Consider the following 21,082-nt stretch of genomic DNA (forward strand, 5'->3'; position numbering starts at 1 on the left):
TTCCTGGTCACTCCTGGCAGTGCTCGGGGGAACAGGGACTCCCCCAATGCCTGCTGATCCCCCCTGACTAGTTTATAACAGGCCACAAGATCCCCCCTCAGCCTTCTCTTGTGGAAGCTGAACAGGTTCAGGTCCCGTCGCCTCTCCTCACAGGGCCTGCCCTGCTGTCCCCTGATCGTGCAAGTGGCCCTCCTCTGGACCCCCTCCATGCTGTCCACATCCCTCTTGAAGTGCGGCGCCCAGAACTGGACGCAGTACTCCAACTGCGGCCTGACCAGTGCCGCATAGAGGGGGAGGATCACCTCTTTTGACCTGCCTGAAATGCATCTGTGGATGCATGACAAGCTACGGTTGGCCTTCCTAACTGCCTCCCCACACTGCCAACCCACGTTCATCTTGGAGTCAATGATGACTCCGAGATCCTTTTCCGCCTCCGTGCTGACAAGAGGGGAGTTCCCCATCTCATTGAAGAATGTTTCTAACCGAAATAGGGCATCCTTTCTGGTCCCCTCCCTCAGGGGTTGAGGGAAAAATCCACGTTTACATATTAATACTGCAGCTGGGGGATGATGGCAGCAAGTGGGGCTCCCCAAGAGCTCAGAGAGCCTTGACCACTGACAAAGCAACAACAGTAGTCAAAAGCCCCGTTTTCCAAGCACTCACCATGCTATTTCTCAGCACCCGGGTGGCTAAGTCCCATCATTTGGAGATGGGTCCCATTTGGAAGTAGATGGTGTGCTCTCATCTCTACTAAAGCCAAGGCTTTATTCCAGTTTCATGAGAATTTTGATACCTGTGTGCAGCCCCCATCACATCTTTCCAGGGAAAGGGAGACAAGGAATGGGGCAAGCCCAAGGAAGAAACAGGCCAGCTACAGGCACGTGCTGCCAGCCCCTTTTCCGTATAGCCTGGGGCAGAGGACAGAGCAACTGGAGCTGCAGCCACATGCACAGGACTGAGAAGGAACTAGGAAGGAGCATGGTGGACACCATGGGAGGCAGCAGGACCAAGGCATCCACAGGCCCAATACCAGACAGTGGCTGCCACAAGCACCAAGTTTTAGGCCAGTTTTCTGTCCCACCTCAGGTCTCAGCTGCTCTCAAGGAGAGTCCAGTTGCTCCTCACCACAGCCATGGGCAGTGTCAATATGCATCAATATTGTCACGGCAACACAGGACTGGCCATGGCCCTGTCTCTAAGGGCACCAGCTTCAATCTTCAAAGAGTGGACAGAAAACACCACCAGCAATTCAGGTCTGAGCAGCCCAGCTGCCAGGCTGACAGCCGGGTCAGTGCTACGCAGACTATGGCAGAAGCTGCATCACACCCTACGCAAAGGAAAAAGCTGGCACATCCAGCTGGCTGACTCGCATCTCCTTTAATTTCAGAGCAGATAGGCCAGGGTTAACTGGGCACATTGAGCTTGGAATTGGCACATTCAAATCCGTGCAGGCCTCATTTATATTGCAGTGAAGAACATCATGTAAAAACAGCCTCACCCAAGCAAACAAGCTTCCATTTTTCCAGGCCACCCGTCACCTCCTTCCCCTTCACATTCCTGAAGAGCACAGAGACTGGCTGAGGCATTCTCCTAAAAGCCAAGACTGAGCCCATGGACTGAATAGGCCTCCCAGTCTGCGTCTCAGGGCTCCAGTGCTGGGCTTCCCCACTCCCCTCTTCTCACGTGAACTGCAGGTAATCCTTTGCATTCTGGATCCAAGCCCCCAGGGCCTGGCTACGCAGCACCTGCCAGGCCTCCTGGTAATTCGCAGCCGCTTCCTTGTACTCTTGGTAGGTCTCCAATTTCTTCATCCTGACAGAGAAAGCAACAGGAGGAGCAGGGGTCAGGTTTCCAACTTACAGGATGTTGCAATAGGGGGTGACACAGTCTCACCTTGTCTCATGCTCAGACAGGGTCATGTTTCAGCCAACCTCAGGCTGGAAGTGAGCCGAGCTAATTCTGCCCCTCCACACAAATGTGCAAGGAGGTGTGGCCGTCACCCCACAGGCAGGCACTCACTGAGCACTCACTCTCCTCAGCAGTGTTTGAACCCTCTCTCCCCACACCCAGGAGTCATTATTTGGGTTCAAACTTCACGTCCAGATTTATCTGACATTTTTGTCGATGCTTTGGAAGGAACTTGGAAATCAGAGCTGGTAAATGGCAGGTGACACCAACTGGTGGAGCAGCACCTGAGCACAAGCCCAAGGAGACCTCACCTGCTACAGGCTGCTCCCCACCCCAGCCTAGGTTTCTGGGAAGACGGGCAGGGAGCTCTGTGCTCGGAAGGAACTGGGTTTCGAGACATAAGGCCCCATCACACGATGAAAGGTCTCACGTTGGGACATTCTAGAGAGGAGCCAGGGATTGTCCTCCTGGGCCTGGCCTTCCTCCCCTACTTCTGCCACTTCCTGCAGGAGGCCAGCAAGGCAGAGCCGGCCGCAGGACTGGGGTACGAGCAGGGCTCGTTTTGCTGGAGGAAGGAGGAACCTCTGGGCTGAGGATGAGGGTACCGGTTACTTCTCCAGAGAAGAGAAGGGATATGGCAGGACAATGCACAAGGGGACTGCCCCTTTGGCTTGGCGCTCTCCCCTCTTTCCCACCTCCCACACAAAGCCTCCAGTCAGCTGAAACTTGCTCTGCTCAGCACCGCACAGCACAGACCAGATGTTGTCCTCTGAGTCTGAACACGCAAGTGCTCAAGCATGAAACAGTCCCTCAGAGTCAGAGCCCTGGTCCTAGTAATCCATCGTGACTTTGTTTACTGCGCTCCTGGTGCCTGCCCAGCGGGCTCTTGCATGGACAGCCTGTGACAAGAGTCACCTGGGCTGTGGCTGCAGTGTTCAGGTGCGTACAGCTCAGCGCTCGTGCATTTCACCTCTGGTCCCTTTAGCTTTTGTCATGTTACATACAACACAATACACAAAGGACAGTCCTGCGGAGTAAGCAAACCCTCTCCGATAGGATATGATACAAGGGCATACACCCAACAACCGCAGGCTTCTGCTGCAAGATGAGTGACTACACCCTGGAAAACAGCAGCTCTGAATGTGCACAGACTTAGGGGTCACGATGGAACAAGAATACCTCTTGTAGTGCTGCAACATGCAAAGGAGATGCTTGGACATACAGACAGGAGCACAATGGGCTGGAGTAAGGAGGAGAGAACTTCTCTCCACATGGTAATAGAAACCTGCATCTCATACCGCTGTCCCCATTTTAAAAAGAGGTGGAACAAAGTGGAAGAAGGACACAGAAAAGGCCAAAAAATTATCTGAGGGCTGGAAAAGTACTTTATGTAAAAGCAGGAGACATAGGAAGCCTGATCTGTTCAACCAGTCAGAAGCTTGCTTTGATGATGCATTAGCACTTTCCTGGGGAACAAATGCCAGCTAGAAAAGGTTCTTTACTCTAGCACAGAAAGGCAGAGCAGAAGCCAATGACTTAAAATGAAAGCCAGAGACATTTCATTTGAGAGAGTGAGTTTTTTAAACCGCAAGACAGGAAGGACTGTTAACTACGCCCATAAACTACCGAAGGAGTGCGGTACATACTCCGAAAGCTACGTGTGGAAGCCTGCTGGGCTGATACATACTTTAAATCACCCACAAGGTAGCGGAAGAAGCTTCAAGTGCACAGGAGCAGGGAACAGATCAGTTTGGATGGGCACAAATACTCCTCGCCTTGCATCTGCCCTCTGCCACGGTCACAAACAGGCCTGTTTGCTACACACAGGCTGTTGGCCTGAGCCCCTCAGAAACGAAAACCCTTCTCACTGGGGTCATCCAGCATAAACTTCGCTAGGCCAGATGTCCGACCCCAGACTTCTGAACCAAGTTTTGTTCTCCCAGCTCAGTTAAGGCACGTGCTCAAGAGGAGGGCAGAAAAAGCGCTTCAAGGAATTCGTCAAAGCCAACTTGAAATAACGCAACATCGGTATCAACTCGTGGAAGACTACTGTCCCCCGGACCGCCACAAATGGAAGAAGAGTCCGCTGCAAGGATCTTAGTACTTTGAAACCTTATGACAACAACAGGAGACAGAAAAACAGAGAGGCAGAAACAGCGTGTCACAGGCTGAACCAAGAACCCAGCGCCACCCAGCCCGTGCAGAAACATCGGCTCGAGTGGCAAGACAGTCTGTCGATTCCAGACAGGCCTCACCAGCCATCTTCAGACCCACAGATGAGACAATCGTGGACAATCGTCCTTGACAGCAAGGGGTTGCCAATGATGATGAGGAGCAGGATTTCATGAAGACAAAGGGGAGGGGAGGGGAAGCAGAGAGACGAGTGATGCCTTTGGTCACCTGGTTCCTGGTGAACAAAGGATTAACTCCAGCTAAGCTGCTTTTCTCGCTTGTCTGAAAATAGATAAAGCAAGTCTTTCAATACTTAGGAACCTGATGGAGAAGAGGACCCGGCCACATCCCAACAGCACTAGATCCCCTGGGGCAGATGGGCACTCAAGGAGCTATTACCCAACCCATGGGAAGAGAGGTAAAGAGGGAAGAGCATGGAGGGTGCAGCTGGAGAGGCAAGTGAACCAAGCTGCCCTGGTGTCCCAAAAGTCCTAGGGGACATGCAGCTAAGAAGGAACTGACGGCCCCTCGCTCAGCACTGGCGAGACCACAGCTGGAGTACTGCGGCCAATTCTGGGCGCTGCACTTCGGCAACGACATGAAAAAGCTTGAGAGTCCAGAGAAGAGCCACCCATGTAATCAGAGACTTGCAAGGCAAGCCATACAAGGAAAGGCTGAGAGACTTGGGCCTCTTTCGCTTAAAAAGAGAAGGCTGAGAGGGGACTTGGTAGCAGCTTACTGCTACATCAGGGGAGGACATCAAGGGCTCGGTGAACAACTGCTCACCAAGGCACCCTTGAAGAAAACGGAGTAATGGCCACAAACTCCTGGAAGACTGTTTCAGGCTTAACACCAAGAAAAACTTCTTCACAGTCAGGGTGTCCAGACTGTGGAATAAGCTCCCCACAGAGGTGGTGCAATCACCTACCCTGGAAATCTTCAAGAGGAGACTGGATGGTCACCTGACCCCAGTTCTCTTTCCTGCCTAGAGGAAGGGGCTGGACACAGTGATTTTGCAAGGCCCCTTACAATCTACGAATCCATGAGGGACAAGCAGACTGGACAGCTGAGAAGCAAGGAGCCAGGGAGGGACTTTGGGAACAGAACCCTCTGTGGAGGGGTGGACCAGACTGCACGGGGCCAAGAAAAGAGTTAAAGCAGCCAGCACAGAGCTGGGAGGTGAAGTGTTGAGGAGTTGTGGAACAGCACAGACGAGGGGACACCAGGCCCAGGGTGCTGATCAGGGGGCATGACACAGTTAAGAACATGAGCACTACAGGGGAGTCAGGAAGGGATAGTCTGGACCAGACGCTGGTGGTGGCAGAGAGCAGGAGGACACAGATTGAGCAGGGAAAGGGAGGGGAAAGCAATCTGAATTCACAGAATCCCAGGGCTGTGGGGCTAGAAGGTACCTCCAGAGGTCACATCTAGTCCAACCCCTGTCTGAGGCAGGATCAGCCCTCTCCAAACCATCCCACACAAATCCATAATCTGAACTACAACAAAGACATGGCATCCTAAACTGCCACAGGTCAAGCAGCGGAACCATGGCAGCCACTATTGGGATTCATCTTAGAGGAAAAGGAAGGGAGCTGGCTTGTAGGAAGAAAGCAGTGGGCTGGCTGAGTCCGTGGCCCTACTGCGCGCACTGCCATGTGCAGCTGCTATAGCGGACAGCTACATCTGCACATCAGCTGAACTCTGCCCAAAGGAGAAGCCATGACTGCAAAATGGCAAAGGACAAAGTCAGAGGAAATGACCAAACCACAGGAATTCTGAACGCCTTGGGGAGAAGCAGCGCTACGCAAGCAGCACAACACACAGCACTCTGGTCACAAAACAATCCTCTAACCAGAGGATGGGCCAACAGAGTTAGCTGCTGCATGTCTGAACAGGGGACTATCAAGTTAGGAGCAAGGAGACAGCATTACCCCTGTACGTGGCACAAGCAAGGCCATTACTAGATACTGCATCTAAATTGGTGCCCACACTTTAAGAAGACTATTAGAGAATTGAAAAGTCCTCAGAGAAGAGCTAAAAAAAGGACGAAGCCCAATTTTAAGAGAGGAGATTCAGTTTACTGACAGATCCACGACAACTTGATCATACGCTCGGTACATACATAGGGAGGAGATAACTGATACATTCAGAACTTTAGTCAAGCAGGACCACATGCCTGAAAGTCACAGTTAGGCAAACTATCTGACAATGAGACTCACCTTTGGAACAACAGTTCACCTTTGGAATAGATGAACAATGACTGCAGTAGATCTTCATTGCTCCAAGTCTTCAGGCCAGGTTAGAGAGCTCTTTTTAAAACATCCCATTTAGTTCAATCAGAAATATTGGGCTTGATTTTGGAATGCAGGCACCCAGGCTGGATGGTCAGTGCAACTTATTCTAGCCTCCAAATCTTAGAATTATTCTCTTTAGCAATGTAACAAAAAAATCCCGAACTCTGAAATTCTCACCAGGTCAGTGAGTGAGATTATTTATCCATGCAATAGATACCACACAGGAAGTAGCCCGGCAAGCTGTCCCAGTCCACTGGCTGTCTTCCCCACCCAGGTGCTTTAGCTTGGAGTTGAAGAGAGAATTTAGCTCTGGATCTTATTTCTTTCTGCTCTTTCTGGCAATTTGTACCAGGTCAACAGTGATTTTTATCCACAGGGATTTAGACTGAGTGCCAACTAATCAGCTCACAGGCTCCAAACAGCTAATAATGATCCTGTAGTTGTACAAATTTTAACTTAGTTATCTCTGATCACCAACAGATCCTCCAACTGGGATTTCATAGTGTGCGTCTCACTGCAATACAACAGGCCTCACGATTGGTTTCCTCACCATGCAACACCGGGACACAAGCAAGAACACACTTCCAACCCACCAACACCCAAATGCTGTATTCTCCAAAGACCAGATTTTCATGCTGCCCCCTTTAAAGAAAAAACAAGTCAAATCCACATGTATTAGCAGCCTCAGATAGGATCACAGCACTCAAGATGTGTCAAGATAGTCTACTGGCGGTCATGAAAAACTGCTCACCTGAGAGATTTGGGCAGATTCTCCTGTGAAATGCTTGCTACTAGCTTTTTGAACGCATGGAAAATTTCCACTTTGCAGATGCGGGACCTGATGGGAGAGAAGAAACCACGAATGCTAACTGACATCCTGAAAGCAAATAAAGCAACAGCTGTGCTGTGAAGGCCTGTACCTACACCTCCTAACTTGCTCCTACCCACAATTACAGAACTTTGCCGGGGAGGTTCTTAAAAAGACCAGTGTTCCTCCCCATCCAAACTTTGTATTTAAGAGAATTTAAAAGAATAAACACAAGCAAATAACTTAGTGCAATGCACTTAATTAAAAAAAAAAAAAAAAAGTCGATACTCCTGTATAAAAACAGTATTTTGCATCTAAGGTTGATGTGTTAAGTAATTTCCTGCATTCTGCTCCTTACCAAAGAAAAATCAGCTCAATTTACATTTTGGGGTACTGGATGGGGAGCTTGTTTTGCTATTTTGTGTTATTACCATATTCTGTTTTTATAAGCGACTTCCTTTGTAAACTTCCCAGAGACTTTTTTTGGGGGGGGGAGGGGGGGAGCATATAAATCTAACAAACAAGTTTATGCACTTCAAAATTCAGACACTTGCCCTAAGTTCTGGGGAAGTTTACAAAGTTTCTTCCTTGTCAAATTACTAAAGAATGGTAAGTATATTCATATTTAGAGGGGCAAAGCAGATCTAGGTTAGATCACAGGGAAAACTTTTTAACTGTGAGAACAGTAAAACAACAGAAAGTCTGCCTACAGAAAGTACGGCATTTCCTACGCTGGAGGTTTGTAAGAAGAGGCTGGAGAGACCTCCTGTGCAGAGGGTTGGACTACATAACCTTTGACATCCCTGCACACCTCTAAAAAAGAGAGATAAAATAGAACTGCCATGAGCTGTTCTGCTGGTTTAAGGGAACATTGATATTTTACTGATATCTGATTATCTAATTATGGGTTTACATTTTCAAACTACGTGTGCGCTGGAGAAACGAAAGGAGAAAGCAGCACAAAGGTTGGGTTGTGAAAAGTGTGAAGACATAGTAATTCATAAAGTCACCCTCAGGCACATACAGAGACCAAACTTTAGAAGAGTACAAACAGGGTGCACAATTTGTTTCATGGTTTATCACAGTTTGTTTCACAGTATCAGAGTCACTTCACTGGAATTTCCTTGTAAAGCTTCTAGCTGCGTTATGCAGAGGCATGAGAGTCAACAAGGGTGCCCTCACCTTTACAACTCGCTTATTAAGACACAACATCATAGAAAATTAGGGTTATAAAGGACTTTAGGGGGTCTAGTCTAACCCCCTGCTCAAAGCAGAACTGTCCAGCTCTACCCTGTTTGGAACCACCCTGCACAGAGTTAAAGGTTGCTTGCAAATCCCCCCTCAGTCTTCTCTTTTGCAGACTAAATATGCCCGGTTCCCTCAGCCTCTCCTCAAGTCCTGTCCCCAGCCCCCAAGCCATTCTCACTGCCCTCCGCTGGACTCTCTCCAATGTGTTCACATCCTTTCTGTAGTGGGGGCCCACATCTGGACACAGGACTCCAGATGTGGCCTCACCAGTGCCGAATAAAAGGAAAGAATCGCTTCCCTCGATCTACTGGCAATGCTCCTACTAAAGCAGCCCAGGATGCCGTTAGCCTTCTTTGTAACAAGGGCACGCTGTGCTGGCTCCTGTTCGGCTTATTATCCGTATACCAGCTAAACATTTCTGACAAAGGCCCTTTTTTCATCGCTTGAAGGATGGAAAGGGATCTTTAACAATTTAGCCTGTCCTGTTCCAACAGAGCTACCTGCCCTCCCCCCTTTCCCTTCTTTAAGTGACACACTGATAAAGACTTGCATTGTTTGAGGGGCAAGCTGTGAGGACATCCTCACCGGCACTAGGTCAGGCTGCAGATAGAACTTTTCAGTGCCCCAGTGCCTGTATGAGGACAGGGCCCTTGCAAGTTTTGTTACAGCAGAAGCTCAGCTGCAGGCACGGGTCCCAGTACTGAACATCAAACAAGGCAATAACCCGCAAGAGCATGGCAGCGCTCCAGAACCCTGTACTATCTGACACTAACACCGCCACAGAAAAAGGGACAAACAGGAATAATCATACCTCCCTGGCTCAGAGGGAAGCCAACAGGATGTGCTCAGTAACGGCCATAGTGCTGCGGTAAAGAACGGCTCATCAGTGGATAAGGACTGTGTGGTCCAGCTGGAAAAGGTCTTGCAGATGTCCATGGCACCTCTGAATCTGTCATGTTTGGGGCAGGAGGGCTCAGAGTCATGCAGCCAGGACACCTGTTTTTAACAGTTTGCTGTGAAGGTTGGCTATTTTTATCCTATAATAACCTACTGACATGGTTTCTGTATGCATGCTACTTGAATGTAGTCACAGCAGCTTAAGTAGGTTCGTTTCCATCTACAGTTTATCCGCTTAGACACTTTTATAGCCCTCATTATTGTAGTGCCTGTGCTCCAGTTGCACGGCTCTGCATTAGCACGTAGCCTTCTGTTTCTTTTAAGACAGCACACAGACACAAGGACGCACACACAAACGTTGGTCTGAGTAACAGAGGTGCCAACTCAGGGATTTCTGGATGCTCACAATCTCTGAAAGTATCTACCACATGCTCTCTATTTGTCTCTTTTCTGAACTGATCCAGTAATTCCAAATGCCTGAAACATTTCTGCAACCATTTATATGTACCCATACACAACCTCCCTACAGGGTATCAACACAAGCAATTTCAGAAAGATCAGAGTGTTGTCCTAGCTGTGATGGTCTCGGAAGGCATTTCTCAGCCTGTGGGTCATGACCCAAAACTGGGTCACAAGAACATATGAAAGGGTCGCAGGCAAACTGTAAAAATGGATTCTCTTTTAAAGGAGAATAATGTGGGAAACTATGGCTTTTCCCTTGCCAAGCTGTCAGAGTTCCAGTCTGCATGGAGCTGCTTGGGGCCCCTAGGCCCGACACCACCTACCGACACCTTGCCCCACACACTGAGGGGCTGGGGGCAGGGGGCAGCGGGTCGTGAGTGAGGGGCACTGGGTCGGGACGGGCCAATGATGTTTACAAATGGGTCCTGGTACAAAGAAGGTTGAGAACCCCTGGACTAAGAAATACATGAGAGGCAAGGATTCTTTTTTTTTTGCCTCCCTTTCATCACCTAACGGAGAAGTCAGGTCTCTGGAAGGTCTTACAGTTTCATAGTTGGTCGGGTCGGAAGGGACCCGAGCAGATCATCGAGTCGGACCCCTGCCGCGGCAGGAAAGAGTACTGGGATCAAGCGACCGTGGCAAGGTGGCTGTCTAGCCTCCTTTTGAAGACCCCCACGGTAGGATTGAGCACCGCTTCCCTTGGAAGTTGGTTCCAGCTCCTAGCCAGCCTGACAGTGAAGGAGCGCCTCCTGTTATCTAGCCTGAATCTACTACTCTCAGTCAACTTATGGCCATTGTTCCTTGTTACTCCTGGAAGCGCTCGAGGGAACAGGGACTTTCCCAGTGCCTGCTGGTCCCCCTTGGCCAGTTTACAGATGGCCACTAGATCCCCCCCCTCCGCCTTCTCTTGTGGAGGCTGAACAGGTTCAGGTCCCGTAGCCTCTCCTCGGAGGGCCTGCCCTGCTGCCCCCTGACCACGCGAGTGGCCTCCTCTGGACCCTCTCCATGATGTCCACATCCCTCCTGAAGTGCGGAGCCCAGAACTGGACGCAGTACTCCAGCTGTGGCCTGACCAGTGCCACATAGAGGGGGAGAATCACCTGCTCAAGATGCATCTGCGGATGCACGACAAGGTGCGGTTGGCCTTCCTGACACTGCCGGCCCATGTTCATCAGTATTGAATCCCATCCTGTTCTCATCCGCCCACCCCTGTAACCTGTCCAGATCCAGTTGCAGCCTGTCCCTCCCTCCTAGCGTGCCCGCATCCCCCACATCTTAGTGTCATCCGCAAATTTGAACAGGGTGCTTTTTCACCCCCTCGTCCAAGTCGCTGATGAAGACGTTGAACAGCGCGGGCCCAAGGACCAAGCCCTGGGGGACCCCTCCAGGTCGAAAACGACCCATCCACCACCGCTCTCTGGATCCAAGGATTTTGTGACCTGGTCGTAGAAGGCCACCAGAATGGTCTGACAGGACCTGCCCCTAACGAACCCATGTTGGTTGGCCCTAAGCATAATCTCCCCTGGTTGCCCCTTGCAGATGTGCATCTGGATAATTTTCTCAAAGAGCGTCCCCAGGACCAAGGTAAGACTAACAGGTCTATAATTTCCTGGGTCCTCCTTCCTCCCTTTTTTGAAAATGGGGACCACACATCTTAATGTCTGAAGCTCACCTAACATGTCTCCCAGCTAGACAGTGGGTCCAATAGAAGATACCACAAAAAATACTTGCCTCTAAATGATTTCAGAGGCATTCCACTGACAGAGCCAGTGTTTACCTTACACGTACCAGTGTCATAAGAACCTACACTTTAAACACCCAAGTACAGTAACACAAACCAATCTCTCATCACTGTGAGGAATTACTGAATGGGAGACAACTATTCTAAGAATCTGGAGATGTGCAAACTTTCCACCACATTAGAAACACCCACAAGAAGATCCTGACAAAGTACAAGATTCACCACAGGCAAGGGGGGCTTTGGTAATACTTGCTTATTGGAAAAAACTGGCTAGGTGGGAGAGCTGTTAGATAAGCTTTCAGGCACAAAGCGCCCACCTACTTTCGTGAGCCCAAAAGTTCATCTGGTATCTCCCCCAACTACACAAGTGGTCAAATAGAAGATCTCACCAAAAGAACCCCTTGCTCTCATATATTTCTGGATCATTGTGGCTACGAACGCTCCAAACCTACCACGTTTCACCACAAGAGCCACTCCCTACCCTAAGTCCCAATCCTGCAATCTGATATCTACAGGTTAGTCCCTGTTTTATATGGGGCCATCTGCAAAGAAAGAGGGATTCCAACCCACAGGACTGAGATAAACCAGGATGCCATAAAATGTAATTTTTCAATAGAATTTTAAAACAGCTTTTAAACAGTATTTTTTCCCCAACAGGTTTTTTAACCTCAGAAGTATCAAATCTTTCTTTCCTGTGCTGGCTAGAAGCCTCACTGGAGAGCTCAGAAAAAATGGAATGGGGAAATGTTTTCAGCCTTTAATTGAGGGCTTGGAGAGTGATCCTTCCACAAAGAAATCTTATTCTGTTTGCCATTTCAATTAAGTTAGGAATAACAAAGGCATGCAGAAAAGTCTATAAACAGACTTCATCTTAATTAATCAGGTTTCAGTTCCTGGTATCGGTACAGGATAAGAAAAAGCACCCTTTATTTTGAAGAACAGATTGTTGATGTTGTGTAGCAAGTGCAACGGGAAGAATGCTGGTAAGATTCAACCTCCTCCCTTGTTAAGAGACTCTACCTCAGCCTCACACACTCTCTCGTGCACTGTTATGTCCATCACCACTGGCCATGCCCACAGCCCACACTTCTTGCAGGGGAGTGGAAGGAGTGGGGGAACGGGGGCTGGAGATGTGCACAGATGACAGACACCCAGAAGGAGGTATGGATCCTGGGCCAGTACCACACCTGCTCTGGGGACTTCCAATCCCCTTCTTCGTTGTTCCCTGCCTGAAGCCATTGGCGGTCACATCCAGAGGCTGCTCGGGGACTGCACTCCAACCAATAGCTGTGGGAAAAGAAAAGATTACAAACAAGAGGACACACATGGCCAGGACTCTCAACACTGAGAAATAGGAAGGCTTTGTGTCCCGCTTCCCAGATAAACTACAGTAAACGAGAAAGATTACAGTGCTGCCCTGATGTCTATTTACTTCTACTGTTATCCACTCCAGAAAGAAACTTGGAAAATGGTGAGGTGCACAACTCAGAGGTGGTGCAGATCAAACCTGAGTATTTGCACTGAGTCAAATGATCAGCAATGACCTCGGAATGTCACATAGGTGCAAAATAACCGCACATTCTTTTTATTACAGTCACTTGTTAGGGTCCCCATACAAAGATAAAACCAGAAACCAGAGGTGGAAGAGACTGAACAGGTCCATCTAGGACCAGGCTTTCAGAAAGGTTTAACTTTACACATATGCAAAGAGATGCTTCTGAAAACCCCATTAAGAACAGGTGCTTAAACAGCTGGTCCTGGGGCTCCTCCATCACCCAGCTTGGGTTACCCTCCAGGATATTTTCTTTCATACTTTCGAAGGACTGAAGTACAAGATGCAGCAAGAGCAGAGAAGCTTGTCCTGAATTCAGCGGCCCACTACAAATTAAGTTACCTGTATAAAAACTCCTGGGCCTGTTATAGTCATTCCATATTCTCCCTATTACTTCCCTTCGTACCATCTTCAGTAATTCCTCTCCCTGCATAGTTTTCACGTACCTTGGAGACAAACCCTTAAAATTACATTAGCTACACCCACACTTGCACTTCTAGACCATAGAAAAGGAGGGTGGAATGCACCTAATGAGGTGCGCCATCACCTGTAAAACACCACACATTTTTCTCCAGTTAAAAATAAACTAGAAGCTCTACTCACACGTTAAGAGCCTAGGCTGTATTAGTCAGTTTAAAATTAACACAAAACCAAACATCACTTCACTAGAATTAGTTAAAAACAGTCTGCAGGGCTGTGTAATAGGAGCTACATTACCAGAAGCAGCTAGCAGACAGCCGAACTGCACAACAAAGGATAGCTTGATTGGTGGAACATGAAGATTATTAAAAAGAGAGGGTCCGTAACAGCCTTGGAATGGAGTGTTCAGAAGGGACGATGAATTCAATTAACTCCCTCACCACTGCCTGACTAGAAATGCAGGCAGATGGCTTTATTCTTTGGGTGAATCAAAGAGGAAGGTACATCCTGTGGTAGGAAGCCACCTTTTGTTTCTCCCCAAAATCTCTGTGTTGTGACAATGTGATTAGGATGGGCCCAGCAGAGGAGACGCACCTTACCCTATCCCTTTAGGCAACCTGAGCTGGCTACGTTCCTGAGGGAGGGGGAAACCTGCTCCCTCTGCGTACGGGACTGGTATCACCTACCTGGGTGAGGGGCTTCTACGTGGTGGGCTACAGTCTGCCCGGCAACTAGTGATGGATTTCAAATTGGTTGGCCGACAGCCAACAGGTGCTGGCCTCCACTGGACCAGGTGAACGAGGTCAGAGGGGCTATATAAGTTAAGACTGCCCAGGAGGAGGGGGCAGCAGCCATGCAGGGGACTCAGACTTAGAGAGGAGCTTGACCATCGGAAACTGGCTCTCTCCCCCATAACTCAAGAGCGAGGAACGGCTTGCCTCCAGAGGGCATCTCCAACAGCCTTGGGATGATGCTTGTGAGTAAGCTACTCGAGATCTGGTAGATATCTAGCTGGCAGTAACTCAGATGCGTGATCAAAAGGCTACCTCAGCCAGACTGTTTTGCTCTATCGGATTTCTATGAGACTGCTCTATCTTGTACCCTATTTTCACCCTACCCCTGTAATCAATAAAGTTCTCCTTTGTGACCGGTGTAGGAGACTTATTGAGGGGTGGGTCTAAATTATGCCTAAGAGGCCCCTTAGGTCTGCAGACTAAGAGGGACTTACCTTGTTGGCCCCCAACTCGGGGAAGTGCCCCAAGTGCCTGTCCTAGGTCGAGTACCCGTAGGACTATTAGGCCTGTGTTTCCCCGAGGACACAGGGCCGAGAGAGTCCCTTCTTGGGGTGGTGGCAACCTACGTTACCCCAAGGCTAGCACGTGTGCTCCAGGAAGGGGGTCAGCCAGACGCGAGGCACCCCAGGGAGGCACTCGGAGCCGGCAAGGTGGTCGGGCACAGGGAGGTGAGGGGCTCAACACAGGAGCGCCCCCTACTGGCCAGCCACACATCCCACCCACCCCACCCCTGTACATCAAACTAATACAGGCTTGTTAGACATTTTGCAGGAAAAGATTTTTCTCTCTCTCTCTCTCTCTCTGAGCACACCCCTGCACATGTGCAAGCACACCCCTACATTTTCACACTTTATTCCATTTTTCTCTCTCTCTGCTGCTACTCGCCTTCAATTTAAAGCTCTCTGGTGCAAGGACTGTGCATACTCCTATATGGACTGAAAGTGCCTACCACAGTGTTAGGGATGTAGTAAAAACAAAAACAACTTAAACAGTGCATCCATTTGGTCTTTGCACCATTTATCTGTGGCTCCTTCTTAAAATCTGGCTAGTCCCATGATGATTACTTCTGTTTTTCTCCAAATGTCCTCATACTTTTCTCTCTACTCTTGGCAATGTGGTACAGTTGCATCAAGCAGCAGAACAGGAGGAAAGCCTCCCTGCTCATGACTGCCATGGCTCTTAGCTGGTCGCAAAGACAAGTTTGAGCTGCATCACACCTCTAAGTCTCTCCCCCTCACTATTTTTCAGGTCTTTCTTTGAGTGGGTAAAAGGGGACTTAAACCTTAAACTGAATGTATTTTTCTTTCTAAATATAAACAATGTAAATTCAATCTGAAATTATGATGAACACCTACCATCAAGGTTTCAATTAACTATATTCTAATTAGGGCATTTAATTTAAAAATGAGTACATATTTTAAGCCAAGTTTTAAAGAAAATAAAACTACAGAACTGGTAGGGTAATAGTCTCTTCATTTCAGTCTACTCAGCTAGTTCAGGGGTGCTCAAACCCTGGTCTGCAGAGCCACCTCATCTGACCCCATGGGAATCCCCATAGATCTGGAAGTTTGGCAGAGAGAGTCACGGCAGCACTTGCTACTCCCCTGCTGTCAAATTTCCAAACCCATGGGGAGCCCCATGGGCTGGATAATGCAGCCTTGGACTCTATTTTGGGTGTGCACAGGGTCCAGATTTGATAAGCTGGAACGGGTAAAGGTGGCACAGGTCCAGCCAGGGTACACAGGTTCCAATCCAGGTGCATAAGTAAGAGGATGCAGTGTGGGGTTCAATCATGGCAAGACAGCACAGGACCCTGATAGCCCCCAGGGCCGATCCGGGTCACAGACCAGCCCTGCACCCTTCATCTTGACTGCAGGACCAAAAGGTAAAGCACCACTGCTCTAGTCCAAGGCAATGACTGATTCATTCAGACCAACTGGGAACTGAAAAAGCAAGAAAGCCTGTTTTCCTTTTCCATACAAAAGAAAAAACAAGGAATTAGATGGTGATATTGACACCTGCTAATACTAAACTCCTGAGAACACGGTGACATCAAATTTTTGGACTGAACCAATCTCTGATAATTCTTTTTTTACATATCCAGCAAACTTAAAAGATATTTTTCAGTAATAAAAATCCTTAAAATGCTGCTTTCTGCTTTTAATTTCAATTCCCATTCAAACGGCACTTTAAATAAATCACGCAAAGAAATTCATCTAGGCAATAACAACTGCATCATCTTCTAGCAAAATGTAAAAATTAAGAATCTGAATAAATGCATGTCAAGCTGCAGGATTTCTTAAATAACTATATATACACAGTACCTCCTCCTATTGGCTAAATGTAGTACTAAATTTCATGTAAAGATGATACTTAGTTGAAACTGAATGTGTTTCTATAATTACCAACAAATGAGAATCACATTCTCTTTCAATAATAAGTAAAATATATATATTTTTATCCAGTGCATATTTTATATATATATATATGAAACAAACATTAAAATAAGTTATTAAATAAATGTTTCCTGCTGCTGTTTTAAATTACTGGATTTGACACTAGTCCTGAAATAAGTGAGCAGTAATTATATGGAGGATGGCAATAGATTAGTCTCTCTGACCCCAGGGGACAGGACAAGGAGCAACAGTTTTAAATTTCAACAAAGGAAATTTAAGTTGGAGATCAGGAAAAACTCTCTCACTGACAGTGGTTAAGCACTGGAATGGGATACCCAGAGAAGTTGTGAAATCTCCATTTTTTAATGTTTTTAAGAATAAGCTAGACGGACATCTGACTAGGATAGTTTAGACAAGGATGATCCTCCTAAAGTCCATGCCAACCCTACTGTTCTATGATTCTATAAAATCTATTATTTTAAATATATGTGATTTAAACCAAACCACCTTGTTTCTCTCCCCCACTGAGCATCTGTTTCAGATTTTTTCCCCCAAATGAACTGACTCACTTCCTCCCAGACAGATTTTATTTTGGTTTTGCTGCCTAAAATTTCTAACTCTCTCTCTCTCTACTTCAGGCATTCCAAGTGCTCATCATGATAGTGCCTAAATATTTGCCTCCCTGACATTTCTTCTAGTTTACTAACATCAGTGATTTTCACGAACATGCTATTTATTCCCCGATTCCTCTCCATCAATGAAACTGTTAAATAAAACCAGTCCTAAACACATATGTAAGACAACCACGTGGCTAGAAGTAGCTGTTGTCACTGCCTTTTGCTTATAATCCTTCCTTTCATGTTAGCTTTCCTGCATATACTCCATTAAACATATGCAGTTTAAATGTTCCATATCAGTTTCAATTAAGCCACAGACGTGCACAGTAGCAGATGGCACATATGTGAAGCCACCATTTGAGAGAAACTGCACAATATCACACAAATGGTGGTGATTACCTTCTGGCACTTTGCAAAGCCACAAGTAATCAATTTCAAAAACCACATGATGATCAGCACAACTGACTCACTGCTACTGATGATCAGTGCAGACATCCCAGACTCCTGCCAATAAAACCTCTCTCCTGCACGACTCTGTACTCTCTCCACATACAACAGAGCTCTGAGCAGACTGACAGCATAACAACTCTCACATTCATCACCAAAGAGAAAGGAACAAGCAGCTTTTTCAATGCGATTCTTCTCCTTCTACTGCCCTCAGATCATGGCGCTTTCCTTTATCTCTTCTCAAACTATAAATGCTTTAGAAATCAACCAAGCTTGACACCAATACACATTCTGTGAACTGCCAAAAGGTGACTACAGGCATTGTATGAATAATTAACATTATAATGATTCATGATTAAGTTTTGGCACGAATTACTCTCATTTGTGGCTGTGGTAGGGGCTAAGGTCAAGGAAGCCAGACAGAGTTAACATTTCCAGCAAGTGTAGCCAATCCAGATACTTTGCTGTTTGGTCTTTGCACGTATTTAATGAGTCAAGTAACTCACCTGCACCACAAGGAACCAGTTTTGCTTTGCTGCTCTCATGAAGTGCCTGGACTGCCCCATGGCTATATTCAAACTGAAGACCTGACGGCAACATTTTCACCTCCTGTACCTGGAAACCCTCTGGTAAACGTGAGACGTGCTGACACCTGCAGTAAGCATGTAAGAATGCAGGTGACTTGGTCTGATTGCAGGCAGCTCTCAAGGGAGAGCCCTGCAACCTCCATTTAATTAAATAAATAAAGGCAACAAACTTACAACAGATACAAGGCTATACTTTTTCAAGCAACATGAATTTAGTCTGTAAAATTCAGTGCCAGAATGCACTAGCACAAGAGTGACTTTAAAACTGATCTAGTTATAAAATGGTGGACATCCCTAACTTTAGCATATAAAATGTCAACCTTGTTCATCAACGATGAAGTTTCAGTCAGTAACAGGCAGCTTGCACCTCTAAATGACCGACACCAGTTAAAATCTATATAGACAAGACGTGAAGCTGCTTAGGCATGTCTATGTTAGACCCTGCTTGCACTCATCAGCTACCCTGGTAACCGTGCTGGCAGCACCATCCACTGGCAGAGCCAGTACCCTACTATCTAATCCCTCTCCTCACCCGTTTGTATTACACAACCCTGAGGCAGAGTGTAATGGAATTCAGAGGAAGGTTTACCTTCACAGTATCTGATGAAGTTACAGCTGTTCACCAGAGCTCCCCAAGGGATAGATAACAAGGTCTAACAGCCACAAACTCCAAAAAGGCCAATGTAGACTAGACATAAGGAAAAAGTTTTTTACGGTGTTAGTGTCCAGGGTCTGAAACAGACTCTCCCCACAGAGGTGGTGCAAGCACCTGCTCTGGACTCTTTCAAAAAACACCTGGATATTTTTCTTGCTGGGAGTCATTTGATCCCACCTGACTTCCTGCCTATGGCAGGGGGGCTGAACTCAATCTCACAAGGTCCCTTCCAGCCCCTAACGTCTATGAAATCTATAAAGTGGGCTGCTGCTTATGACAATTTATGCATCTGATTTAGTTAGTCTATAAAGGGCAAATCTCTCCTGCTTCTGCTGTTCTTGTTTTTATCACATATCTACTGTTGTGGGGTGCATGAAAAGAGATGGAAGATCTCCACTCAAATTCTTCCCTCAGCCACTGACCATTGCAGAAGGGGACTGTCACTGACTGTCCCACATGCACTGTAGCAGATGTTGTGCATGCACATTCAAGGCTGTGAAGAAAAACTGCAGTCTGTTTGGACAATGAAAAATCAATGCTTGTGCTGAAATGCTACATAAAGTATTTTATATGAATATTTTTAATGGTTTAAAAAGAATCTTGTTTAGGTCAAACATATGAGTTAGGACATGCCTTATCTACACTTCCCCAGGAAGCCTTTACTCTGTGCCTTCAAGCAACTACTTTATGCCCTGAACAAGGAAGGCATTATAAAAAAAAAAAAAGACAGCATGTAATCCCATAAGTATATATATACTTAATGCTTAAACACAAATGTTTGTGTAGGCAACCACACACCTGGCATGCCTGACTTCCAACAGTTTGCTTTGCAACCTGAAAGGAGAGAGGGTGAGCTCCCATTCTGCAGGGAAGGCATAGAGTAAGGAGGGGCCCAGGGGTGTTGAGATTAACAGGGATTTGCACAAATTTATTCTGTGCTGCCTGCACTGCAGCTGCTAATGGTGAATCTGGCAAATTCATTCTGAAAGGCAGTGGTACCTTGGAGATGATGTGGATTTGCCACGATAGAGAACGGCTCCTCTCCCAGTGTTACCTAGTGTGACTTCAGGTACTTCACACTTAAAACAGTATGAAGAATATGGAGAATTTTTGTAAAAGGACCCCCCACATGCTTTTATACTGCAACTTCCCAGAACTGAAGGGGTTAATTACTTTTCTGGGACCCAGAATCAGAAATGGCTGGGTTGGTATAACGAACTATCAAGAGCTGTAAGCACATGAATGGAGCTACCCTTGAGATACAATGGAGGGTCATCCTCCAGACATTAATGTTAATGACCCACAGCTAGAGCATGAAGCCAAAACATAAGGTGTCAGGGACTGTAACAGGAGTTCTACTGGGGAGAGCTGCAATGCAGGCAGCCAGGTCCTACTCCCTGCCAAGACACTGGTGTGAGCCTTGCTTTTCCATTCCAAACTGAAGGGCCCAAAAATATAGCATTCCACTTTACTTCAAGCTGCCTTGTTTTTCTGCCAACACTGGGGTGCCAGAGCCGTCAATAATAGGGAGGCCAGGTTCTTTTCGTCTGGCTGAAGGAGCCACAGTGAGGAACAGCAGCGATAAGGTCAGAGCCCAGCCTCTGAGCAGCAGAGTCCAGGGCTCCCTCCTGCCAAAAGCAGAAGCCTGGCCTTGTTCTTAGAGGTGCACTTCCCAAGAGACCGTGTGGTGGTCAGGGGCAAGCTTGGGCTGCAGATCCATAAAAGTGCAGAATGACACTTGCCTACACTCCAAGGTGGAGACACAGGACCTTGTTCTGTTGCCTGGTGGTTTTACAGAACTAATGCCACTACATGCACGATATGATGCAAGACCTCATGGCCATCCATCGTATCATACATGTATGATACGATGCAAGAACTCATGGCTATCCATCCAACTCCACACTTCACTATTGTTGTTGCAGGGAGTGCTAACATACAGTATCTTTTATGTAAGCCACCATAGCATTAAGTGTCATTATCTTAAAAATTCCTAAAAATGATAGTTTCATAGTAGGTAGGGTCAGAAGGGACCTAAGCAGATCATGTAGTCCGACCCCCTGCCACGGGCAGGAAAGGATGCT

At 47.3% G+C, this 21,082-nt stretch overlaps 1 protein-coding gene and 1 long non-coding RNA gene across 3 annotated transcripts in view; both read right to left on the reverse strand.

Annotated features, from left to right (window-relative positions):
* Window positions 1–1,357: 1,357 nt before the first annotated feature.
* ADAT1 (adenosine deaminase, tRNA specific 1) overlaps window positions 1,358–21,082 on the reverse strand; it is a 32,221-nt gene continuing 12,496 nt past the window's right edge. For both annotated transcript variants that reach the window (XM_019505316.1, XM_019505315.1), the window contains exons 6-9: window positions 18,263–18,408; window positions 12,718–12,817; window positions 7,126–7,212; window positions 1,358–1,812 (exon numbers count right to left, since the gene is read on the reverse strand). In XM_019505316.1, the coding sequence (XP_019360861.1) occupies window positions 1,680–1,812; window positions 7,126–7,212; window positions 12,718–12,817; window positions 18,263–18,408 (466 nt within the window). In that variant the 3' untranslated portion in view covers window positions 1,358–1,679. The remainder of the gene's footprint in view (window positions 1,813–7,125; window positions 7,213–12,717; window positions 12,818–18,262; window positions 18,409–21,082) is intronic.
* On the reverse strand, window positions 19,568–21,070 carry LOC109289334. Its single transcript, XR_002095340.1, has 2 exons — window positions 20,857–21,070; window positions 19,568–20,806 (listed from the first exon to the last, which is right to left on the reverse strand). It is a non-coding gene; the product is annotated as an uncharacterized LOC109289334 (long non-coding RNA).

The sequence above is a fragment of the Gavialis gangeticus genome, unplaced genomic scaffold (assembly GCF_001723915.1).
Source record: "Gavialis gangeticus isolate Ggan-Ray unplaced genomic scaffold, GavGan_comp1, whole genome shotgun sequence".
NCBI lineage: Eukaryota > Metazoa > Chordata > Crocodylia > Gavialidae > Gavialis > Gavialis gangeticus.